The 12,120-nt window shown below is 43.8% G+C and overlaps 1 protein-coding gene across 2 annotated transcripts in view; it reads right to left on the reverse strand.

The window, feature by feature from the left end:
* RCOR1 (REST corepressor 1) overlaps positions 1 to 12,120 on the reverse strand; it is an 82,239-nt gene that overhangs the window by 37,776 nt on the left and 32,343 nt on the right. For both annotated transcript variants that reach the window (XM_064423298.1, XM_064423300.1), the window contains one exon: positions 3,517 to 3,600. In XM_064423298.1, the coding sequence (XP_064279368.1) occupies positions 3,517 to 3,600 (84 nt within the window). The remainder of the gene's footprint in view (positions 1 to 3,516; positions 3,601 to 12,120) is intronic.

Here is a 12,120-nt window from a genome sequence, read left to right on the forward strand (position 1 = left end):
TGTTTTTTAGCACAGATTCCCCTTTAACAAGGGTGGGCTGCCCAATTTCCACTGAGTGCACAGAACTCTCCCGCTCACGAGAGCTACAGCTCACTCTGAGGAAGAGCTAACATGTGCTGCTTCCATCTTCTTGCTGAGCCCCAGCCACAGGAACAGAGAAGAGCCTTGTGATTCTCAGGCATAGCATGAATTCAAGGCTTTGGAGTACAAAAAGCAGTAATCACAGGTACCAATGTGTACAATGTGCTGACTGGAAGGATCTGTTCACCCACACTTCAGCCTGAGGAGCAGCATTGAAATGGATGTGCCAGCTGGGACTCACCAATGCACAGCCCAAGGAGCTACACCAGCCTCCTGGAGAACACAGGAGAACTCCCCCCTCTTGCAATTTCACATTGGCAATGAATGATCTCCCACACCAATGATAATACATCACAAAAATCCATGGTTTAAAAAGGCATCAAGAAATACAAGAATCCCTCACTTCCCTGGATAACTTCCAGAAGTCAATCTCCACAAAAAACCTCCACACACTCGGACATTTCCTTTCAGTCTGTGTGGGCTTATTTTGCAGCCATCTATTTGTATTATGTGTGTCTCTTATTATGTCAAAATTTCTCTTTGAGAGAATAATTGACAATAGCCCCCTTTCAGTCTCTCTTCAGTAAGCTAAACAGATGGAGTTTGCTTCAGCTTCTGTTTCCAAATTGTTCCAGCGGCTCCTGTCCCCACCCTTTTCTCAGTTTTTAAACACTAAAGCCAGGGTTCATTCCTCTGAATGCTGCTGGGTGGAAAGGCAGCAAACTCTTCCAGTGACTACCTCACTCATTACACCCACATAATCTTCTGGGTCAAGCAGGACACTGGGAAGCTTTGCTGAATTACCTGCCCACTGTTTCCCCAAGATTGCTCTCTAAGCTACTTCCTCCCAAACCCCAGGCTTGATGTAGAAAGCCAGAGATTTCAGTACTGAGATTCATAACCCTGCAGTTGGGTCATTAAGAGCCCATTGCATTGGCAGCAGTCCAAGTCAGGAAAAGACCCAAAGCACTCGACAAGACTGTCAGTAGCATTAATTTTATTTACCATCCTGTCAGTCTACAGGCTCACCCACAATTCCCTATCAATTCCCACATCACTAATGGAAATGCTGATCATCATCAGTCCTCTCACACATCCCCTTGGATGTCATTTAATTCGGATTCACTATCAACAGTGCCAAGACTTGTCAGTGAACTTGAGAGACACTGGAGAGACCTCCTGTCTCCTGATGTTCTTTCATCATAAACCGTAAAGCAGATTAGAGAACTCTGCTTGTGATACATTTAGTAAGTGCTCTACAGCCATTGCAGAGTACTGGTGTTTTGGAGGAAGTTCCCATCCTTTGCAAGGAAGGGGGATTGAATCAGCCTCTCATGCAATCAGTGCCTAACAGCTTACTTGAATACATTAGAGCAATAAACTTATTTTTACCAATCAATCAATTTTTAGTTTCAAAAAACCAAAAGCTCCTACTTTCAGCAGCATTTGTTTTCACAGCTCATTTTTAAGAAATGAGACAGAGACAGGAATACCTGATTCCTTTCAAAAGGATCAGCTCAGATTGACACAAAACAAAGCTATGACCAACCAGCTCCTATCCTGTTCTCTCCTTCCCTGCACAGCTGCCCTCTTCTCATCTGCCACCCCAAGGTCCCCTTAGCCTCTCACAATGCTCCTTTGGATTTTTACTACTACTAGATACCTAATTTCTTAACTCCATCCCTCTGTATCAAATAGGCACCTGGGAGATATTTTCTGTGGCATGTACAGTGCAATAACCTCATACTTCACTTCCCCACACTCCAAATGAATTTTACTATTTTTTTGCTGTACCTCTTCTGGAAGGTGAACTCACTAGTGAGTCTTATACTCTTACTAAAATATTCAATATTTTGAGAAATTCATTCTAGCCCTTTTCTTATATTCACATTGTTTTCCTCAACACTTTTACTGTACTGACAGACAATTGCCACCTAGTTTTTATTTACCAGTATCAAAACTACTTTTTAATTACCTGTTATGTTCATGACATCTTCTTAGCAGATATTATACCCTCTCTATGCTCTTTGAGTATATTTATGTGCCAATTACCACAGAATACTCAGTTAAGGATTATCTTACTCAGTTCTTCCTTTTCCTCCTCCATTCTGTCTTCCCTCTTCAAGAAACCAGTTTCCTATCAGACAGGAGTTAAAGGTTCCAAATCTGAGCTGAGATTCAAAAGACATCCAGACTTGAGAGGCAGCTACAGGAATCCTGTGTCACAGACAACCCTGGAATAGTCACTCCTCTTGGTGGTGGCAACTATTTCTTGCTGTTTTACCTTTGAAGAGGTTTCTAGTCTTAAGTAACTGTCAAATACATTCCTCTCCTCATCAGCCTTATTTATTTCAGCATCTAATAGCCAACAGGGAGCAGACAAGGAGAGAAGGCAAATATGATCCTTGCAAAGCCCTTTTTATCTGCAGATCAGTACCATTATCATTCTGTAACTTAAGGGGTAACTTGCTCAGTAGAACAAATGCCCCAGGGCAGAGCACAGTCCCTTCATGACAGAGCCAGTTGGTGCACAGTCTCTGCTGCCTTAATTTGCAAATGCCACTACATCTTCACATGTACCTTATCATGCATCCCAGGCCTTGGGTTTACAGGAAAATCAGGTATTGACTTAATAGTGCCACCACAAAAACTGCAGAGGAACAGGAATGCATGATTCTCATTCTTGGCCTCCAAAATAAGAAATTATTAAAAAAACGCAAAAACCCAAGGTATAAGCAAAAAGTCAAAATAAGCTCTTTTCAGCTCCCTCCCCCCAAAAGCGCTCAGGTTTAGTTACTACATTCAAACAGCAGTCTTTTAATCAAGGAGTCCTACTTATTCATGAGGAGAACTGTAGCTAGACAAGCCTTTCAAACACTAGTTCTGCCATCTGGCAGCAGCACTGAGACTTGTTCCCAGACACACACAGAGCGCTGTTAATTGCCCTCACGTGGACTTGCAAGGCACTGCAATTGTCCTGGAATTTAAATCTCCATGGGCTCCAGATGTGGATTTGTCTTTGTGGAGGAAAAGGTACTACTAATTACCAAATATTTCCCGGACCCCCAACCCACCCCCCTTTTCATTTTGCTCTCCTCTGTTATTTTTGTCATCTTCCATAGCACCAACAGCAAAAAAAAAAAAGCCAATTGTGTAGGTCTGCAGATGAGTAGCTTAAAGAATTCATACCACGGAATAATGTTTGTCACATTTCTCTTGCTTTCCCTGCCCCCATGGATTTGACACTGAGCAGCTGCCCAGTGGAGAACAAAGATCATCTGGGGATTGCTTTGTAGGCTTTTCTTTTTTCAAATTAATTTTAATTCATAATGGAAAGGTCACAGACATAACCTCTCTACTAAAAGTGGCAACTTTGCATTCTTGAAATGATACATGTAAGGAAAGAACGGAATAAAAGTAGTGGAAAAGACTTACATTTTGCTTCAGACAGATTCTGGTTAGGTGACCAGACGAGCATGCCGAGATTCTCTCTCTCCTGACTTCGCCTTGCAAGTTTGGCTTAAGAGAAAACAGATACAAACCAAGTTACAGAGAAAGTAATTTCAGATGCAAAATGGATACAAAAGCGACTTATCACACATCTGCAACTTTTAATCAAGATATAAAACCCATCCACAGAGTTAAAACCCCATCTTCCTATTCAGACCTGAGGCTTTTCCTTGTTTCTTCAATGCATCACCCTCTATATAACATGACAGATACTGCACACTCTCATGCAGTACACTAAGCAGCATACGTTAGATCTAAATTAAAAGTTAATTAATGTTTCTCTTCCAGCACACTTGATTATTTTTCTTCCAGCCATCATTAAATGAAAAAGGGAGGAGCTAGGCTCAGGCAGCCTGGACACCATGAGACTGCAGAGTGCAGACAGATTAACCCTTCAGGGTAGGCACTTGCATCAAACCTCCCACACTGAGCACCTCCTGCACTGTCCGAGCAGCCCTTGTGTGCCTCTATTCCCCATACAACCAGGAATGTCCACCCCAGTGACACTGGGTCCCTCAGGTCACAAGCAGGTCCCAGTCTCAACTGCTCCACAGAAATCCAAATGAATTCACACCCACACTCGGACAAATCTGATTTTAACCAGCTTTACACCTGGCTGGCAGGAGAGCTCTGAAAGTCTCAAGTGAGGATCCACAGCTGCAGGTAGTTCAAAAAAGCAACTTCAAACTAAGGTATGTTTCAAGAGTAAGCTCTTGTCAACTCTGATGATGTTCGGTCACAAGCAGTCAAAAGAGGAGGAGGAGGAAGAGGATGAGAAGAGCAAAAAAAGGAACTCCCTCCTTTGAGTCAGCGCACACTCAGCCAGCCCAGCCACCCGCCCTGGCAGAGAGAAACTTGCAAATCTTGTTATGAATGAGTACCTACAGTACTATTTCCACTACAAAATGCCATATAACGCTCAAGTTTTATGCAATATTTCAACACAATGCTATTTTCTCTGCATTGTGCAATTAGACATACAACCACCACCTCATGATGCACTAAAACAGGTCAGAAAAGATCTAGTAACAGAAAATTACATTACAGTGCTATGAACACTCATGGTTTCACCACTGTTTTTAACCTGAAATCTGCTCAGCTAAGAACAGTCAGGGTTTAGATGACAAAAATATTTTAACATTAAAGTACAGATAGCACGTATTAAAAATAACCACCTGTCAGCAACATTTATACTGAACTAGCAGGTTTCTTTCATGATAAATACCATGATTATCTTTCACTTGGATTTTTGGGAAGGTTTCACGTTATTTTAGGGAGGTTAGCAACTGTGCCTACAACGTATTTTGCACACTGCACGTTTATTACTTTCAACACTAGGCAAAAAAAAAGAGTGAGAAGAGACAACATCCTCTGTTGGCAAGAGATGGGAGGCGAAGACCAGACACAGAACACAAAGAGTGTCTGAAATTAAAATTACAAGTCCTGGAACATTTGGCATTAAATTTTACCTTCTTCCTCATCTCAGGTCTAGGCTGGAATGCAAAGAAGGAGTCAACCCTAAGCCTCCCCTTTATCAATTTTTTTCTCTTCAGTCTCCTGGAATTCTGGAACAGCTCCACAATTCCAGGATGGCCTGTTGTATTACAAAGTCTAACATGGGGTTCACAGAACAGAAGAGTAAAAAGTCTCTTGCCTCACTTTAACCTACACTGAAAAACACATTCTTATCCCATAAAAATACTCAAAGACGGCAATCATCAGTCAGGACTCCATGAATTTAAACACTTTCATCCAAATCCCAACACACCACCAGTACCCACTGCAGCTCAGGAGCCTGATGCCAACACTGCCAAGCGAGGTGTAACACCTCACAATGTCAGGCAATGTCAGCCTGCCTTTAGCAAAGAACCCACCTAAATCAGGGAAAGGAGGAAGTTTTCTCCCAGTTTAGCAGTCTGAACCTCCTCTCTTCTGGGACACATCAGGTGCACATCCCAGGCCAGCTGCCCTGTCAGGAGCAGTGCTCCATTAGCTCAGCTCACCCACAGTAAGTTGGATGAAGTTTCACCTCCCATGGTTAAAACCCCAAGTTAGGCTTTGGGGCATTGCACAGGGAGCCCCACAGCCCTTCCAGGCTGTGACCTGAACCAGCAGCCCTAGGAGGTGATACCCAGTGCAGGACCTCATGGCAGCCAAAGGCAGGGTGGAGAAATGTGTTCCTCATGCTCCACTGCAGCTCCACAACAGGTACCCAGGAGCCCCCTCTGCCAAGGAAATGCCTTGGGTTAGGAGCTACCCCCTTCCAGCCACACATTCCCTCCCTGGGAATCACACACAGAGGTGCCTGCAGATGCTGGGCTTCATGCCACCCTCAGAACCCCCTTCTGCCCAATTCCCACAGCCCAGTGCCTTCCTCTCTCCAGCCTCTCTGGAACACCGACCAACCAAGTTACACTGGGCTCATGGAAGGGTGTGAAGCAGCACCTCCAGTGCTCCTGCAACTTATCCCCTGCTCCAGCTCTCCACCCAAGCCCACACCTATTCACCCTCGGGGCTCATTCCCTGGCAGCTGTAGAGGCCAGTCCAAGGCACACAGTAGGGTTATGCTGAAATTCACGCTTTTCTGCAAAGGGCAGAAGCACCTAAAGGCCAACACGCACAGAAAGATGGGAGTGGGGATGCTCCTCAAATATCCATAAAGGCTGATTCTCTCTCCCTACATTCCAAAATAGTCGCTAGGTTCTTCACCTTCCAGGACCACATCCTCCCCAGCACTCCTTCTCAAACCCACAGACCCACATTTACTGTGCCTCATATGTAAGGCAGACATGACAGGCATTCTTCCAGTACAGTGCTGACCCCACCATAAACATACTCAGCTTAAGTACTCTTGCTCTTACTGCATGATGTAGCAACAAAAAGCTTAAGAGCTTGCTCAGAATTTAGAAGCACATTGAAATGCAATGACTGCTTCACAGCAACAGCCACGAGAGCAGAAGAGGGGCCTCAGAGCAGTGGCTGTTACATCCCTTTACAGCACCATTCCAAGCACAGCTGCAATGCTCACCAACACTGTCCCATGCTTCTGAACAAGGACTACCAGGACAAATTCTGACACTCTGCACTTCAGTGATAAAGCTGTAAAGATAACTCAATTTAATCTGTTGCATATTTCATGTAAAAATAGCCACGTAAGAAGGGCAAAGGTTCCTCTTTTTTTAGGAGAAAAGATCAATTTAGGATCAATGAGGTTTGCTTGTTTAAGCAACTGCAGTTAAACCAGTGCAACCTGTGTTTAGAGAAGCTGCATGCTGGCAGACAAGAAGATCTGACATTTCAGGTAATCCTGCACCTTCATCTAGCTACCCACCAGATATTTGTAAAATCTCTGCCACAGCCATTAGCTCGGTGTCACAGATGATGTGGGAGCGAACACTCCGTAATCATTTTCCCACTGTTAGCTTTCCCATTTGTCCCAAGACTGTCAGGAATCATGGTTGCTTCCTCCAAGAGGAAAACCTTCTACTGCAAGCAGCACCCCCTAAATTTTGTTCCAGTATCAGAATTCACAGGGAATGCAAACTTCCAATGCCTTTACCCAGGCAGAAAGTGCAGCCCCAACCAGGCACAGTATCATGTTGCTTTTTCCACAGTAGCTACCATATCTCTCTCTTTTCTTACCTCTAGAATATAACCCTACTCCACAGACTATACACTAAAACTCAGGAGAGAACCAATCCAGCTTAAAATTCACTTTGAGAAGAAAATGTTGTTTTAAAAGTTTGTCCCATTTTACAGATGTTGTTTACTGCACAAGCCCAAGAAGTTCTATTGTGCAAGGGAAGAGATAAAGCAGAGCAGAAGACATATACATCAATATTATTCTAATGTGTTGTGGGGGCTTTTGGGTTTCTCTCCCCCCTTGGAGCTGTGAGGACATATCTCAAAAACAGTGTGCAGAAATACCTTGATTTGCACAGGAGAGAAACAACACGGCCCCTTAATTTCCCATCACTTCTACCCAAAGACTGAGGCTCTCCATCCCTGGGGGCTCCCTGAGCTAATGCACAGGCACAGCACATGCAAGAGCAGCATACTGCAAGATTTGGAACCCTGACCCACAGCAGTTAAAGCCCTCCTCACCTCTACCCAGGAGCTGTCAAGCCAGGACATCTGATAGGGAAAGGAAAACAGGGATGTCTCCAAACAGGAACTACCAAAGGTCACTGTACCAGCGGTCACACATCAAGTCCCCCCTACAGGTCAGAGAGTATGTTCCCTCTCCTTCTGACCCCTCCCCAATTTCAAGTTAGCCATGGAATAAGTGGCGTCAGAAGGCTCAACAGCACCACTGCAAAAGAGCATTGTTTCCCCTTCCACCATCTACCTGACAAACCAAAGCAGAGAATCTACCTGTGCTTAAAAAAAAAAAAAAAAAAGTAATCCAAGAAAAAAGGTGTTAGCTTTAACTCCATACCAGTTCCTGGTTTTCTACTACATATATGTAGAGACAAGTAAGAAGAGTAAGGAAGCAGGGACAGCCAGGACTCCTCCCTCACCCACAGCACCAGTTTAAATGTCCTAAGGACCACGGGTGGAATGGACACCCTACAAAAGGAGCATGCAGGGAGGCAAAACACTGCCTGCAAGCAGGAGCCCAGCACCACGCAGCTCCCGCAGCTCCAGCCTGACACATCACATTTTATTTCCTTCTCCACGTTAGAGCAGAAACATGCCAGAATAAACTCAGTAGGAGCAGAGGCCTCTCAAAGAGCCACCAATCACTCTGTCATCTGTTATTTTGCTTCTGTGCAAGGCAGCAGCGCCAGCTCCCACTCGAGTTCCTGCACTTGAGGGACCTGCTCCGTCTCACAGCTCCCCCCAAGGATGCTGCATGATCCAGCCACAGCTGTGAGCCATCCAGGAGCTTTACATTTCCTCTTGACACCTGTACTGACCCCTTGAAGAAATGATACTCGCCTCCTGCAGATGTCAAGACACATTTTGCTCCTAGTTGCATCCTGCCCAAGTCAAAGTGAGGCTTGGGCAGGATGCCTCCAGCATTTTTCCTTCTCCATAACCTTCAGCAGTCTCTGATGTTTTGCTGTTGCTGTTTGCACAAGGCATTTCAGAGCTATTGAAACCCTCTGGATTTCAAAGCAAAGCCCAGTAACACATGACTGTGTGAGAGCACTGCAACACAACCATGAAGAGTGGGACCCTGCTCTTGTCAGCTGCTTCTGTTATTTAGAATAAAGTAACTCAGAAGAGTAGGTCCACAGTCAGGTGCTGGATACAACTACATACTTCTGCACCTTCTCTGGAAAGCAAACATGAGCTTTAAACCAAAGTTTAAAAGCACTTGCCATAAAACTACAAACAATTCTTCAGGTACTGATCTTTTGCAAAACAACAGGTAAGAATATACTTCCAGATCTGAACAATGTCTTCCATGAAGTTAATAAAGGTTACACAACAACTGAAATACCCAAGGTTAAGGATGGCAAGATACCCACATTCAAAAGCTACTGCTTTACTAACAGCACTTACTGATCTCTCCCAACTGGTACTAACTCATTTTTAAATCACACAATGCAGATTTTAAAAGAAAGAGTAAGAAATACCTCTTCCTTTTAATATGCAACCCTGAGCATAATATATAAAACATGCATTGTATAATATCCAAAGGTGAATAGATGCTTTTATTGTTTGGAAGAGCTGGAGTTGCCATATAATAACTTAGCTGCTGAATGCTTCTTAAAGCAGTTTTGGATCAAGTCTAATGTATTTACTTCCAGCAAAGTGAGATTAAACAAGTGCTTCCATTCCCAACCCTGCATTTTCTTTATCAATGCAGAACTTAAATTTATTGCATAGTGTAAAATTCCCTATTTACAGTACCCATGATGGCTGTTAAACAAAATAAGGCAAGGGAGGCACAGGCTCCCATAGTACAAAAAAAATTCTCTCCTATGGGTTCACTGGTATTACTCAGGCTCACAGTGTAATTGTAAATGCACAGCTGTGGTACAATTGCACAACACCTATGTGACACAAGAGAATTCAAACAAAATTCAGAGTCAGAAGGAAAGCTTTTTCCACCTTCCTTCCCCACTACTGGCACTGGTGTCCCAAGCAGCAACTCAAAGACATTTGAAGAACTTTGCTGCTCATATCCACTTCCTTCTGCATGTGACTTCTCCCTGAGTCAGCAGATAATGCTTGTGATCCCCTTTCATTCCTGTTTTCCAAGGATTGCCTAGTCATAGCAGCTGGTACTTCATAGAAATACCATCACTGAACAGACTATAGGAGCATTAAATGAAACAGAACTGGAATCCTGCAAACTGAGAAGCATTTTTAATTAAAAAGCTATAAATGAAGCAGCAGTTAGCTCTTCCTATACATGACTACACCCGGCTGGCACTATAATCTATATGCAAATAAAGTTCTGAGGGCATTTTTGTATCTGCCTAGGGAAACAAAAGCAACTATTTGGGTTTCTCTACAGAGCAGCAGCACTGGAAACATGGGGGGAAGCATTATTGCCTCAAAATGACTGTAGGTGCTGTGCTACAAAACCCCAAAGTATCACGTTACAACTGTGAGCAAAATATTGCTTTAAAAATTACCCAGTTAAAGATTAATCACCCAGCAATGATTACAAAGGTCACTTTGCAGTGATAAAAATTATTGCCATTAGAAGAACTGAAAGAGAAAATGAGAAAAAGCATAGATAGCAATAGTTGCCTTTTCTCTAAAGTAATCAAGTTTTGACCCATCCTAAGTTTAAACTTTGCATCTTTGTATTATTGTTTTTAAACCTTTTAAGAACACATCTGATCCAAGATGCCTTTCCAGTTTAAGAGCCAGCAGTAATGCAAAAGCTGTGGCCTACATTCTGCCCACAGCCCGGGCCAGACCGAACAATAAAGCCAGAACAGATGTTGAGGCCTTGCCTTGTATTTTTTTCTTGAATAATAGGAGTCCGCTCATTCTCTCCTGCAAGCAGGTGGCACCAATGTGCAGCCATAGATGAGGTCTGAATAACTATACAAGCAAACAGCTTTTCAATATGCACTTTAAGTGTGTAAAATCTTCTACACCCATACAATTCCAACCTGAGCTCTTCAGTGAGTTCTGCACATATAAGCCCTGCAATCCATACACAAGCAGGAAGCACAGTATCCCACCAGGAACATGAATCTACCCCTGCACATGCTTAGCACTGAGCAGCACACCTCTGCTAATCACAACAGGCTTTTGTCTAGACATGGCTGGGGTTTTGTACTGAAACGTGAAAGGGTTAGGGTTTTTTTAAAGGGAAAGCATAAAATTAAGAGGACAGAAAATGCACATTTGATCAAGATTTTATCAGAGATCTCTTGCAAGCCTTTTAAAAACACCATCCACTTTTTTTTCTTTTAAGGAGGACAGCTGCTAACTATACCACAGCAATCCTGAAAGCACAGCCAGAAAGCAGCAGGCAGAACAAAGCCAAAGCCTGCAGCACACGTGTCACATGTGTGACACACTGAGCTGCTGAGGCTCACCTGCCCTCCCGTGCACACTTCTCCCTGCTCCACGGCTTCTGTTCTCCCCAGCACTCACCCAACAAGATGACACTTCTTTCCTTCTTTCCCCTCCACACTTTTCCCCTTCCAGTCTCATTCAGGTGACCAAAAAGTTACACAGGAATGCCTACACAAACACAAGCTAAGATCCACTTATAGAATTTAATACACAGAAAAGGAACAACAGTAACACAGCAGTTTCCTCAAGTGCCAGGTATTGTGCTGCTAACAAACATCTCAACACTGCTAAATCTATTTGGAGCCAAAGAACCTACTGATGAGGAAGCAAAGATAAGGCAAACAAATCCTCTGTCTTTCCATCACAGATCTCGATTCTGCTGCCTCCCCTGATCTTTGACAATCAGCAGCTCCCACATGCACAGCTCCACCTTCGTACAGCCTCCCATTTCTTTACTAAGCTAGCCCTCAGCTCTTCCCACCCACTGAACACTGTCCTCTCTTGTGCTCCCTTAAGAACAAGGGCAGCTGCTTGGGCCAGTCCTGCCCATTATTCACAGGCAGCACTTAGGAATAACAAGACCAGGACCAGCAGAGAGACTTCCTGAGCCTGGTACTGTATCTGCATCACTGGATTTAATGGCCCTTCATAGAAGGAGGGAGTAAAAAAAAAATCCATCAAATAGACTAATCCTTTTGTAACCCATTTGTAATTTTGGCATCTACAACATCCTGTGGCAGAGTGCTTCAATTTAATTACATGTTTGTTGTCTGAAGGAGAACAAAGAAAGCCCATGCACACACTCCCTTCTCTACTCTGAAGATGCTACCCAGCCATTTCATTTGGTGGCCCCATTTCCTGCCTTATGAGAAGCAGAGAATAACTGTGCCCTGTTCACCTCGTTTGTGCCTCTTGCTGCTTTACAGATCTTCTACTACCCTACTCTCAGTCATCTGCTTTCCAAGCGAGACAGTCCAGGCTCTTCTGCTTCTCCCTCGTATGGAGATGGGAAACAAGAACAATTCCTGTACTTTA

Source organism: Passer domesticus, chromosome 6, assembly GCF_036417665.1.
Source record: "Passer domesticus isolate bPasDom1 chromosome 6, bPasDom1.hap1, whole genome shotgun sequence".
In the NCBI taxonomy this organism is placed as follows: domain Eukaryota; kingdom Metazoa; phylum Chordata; class Aves; order Passeriformes; family Passeridae; genus Passer; species Passer domesticus.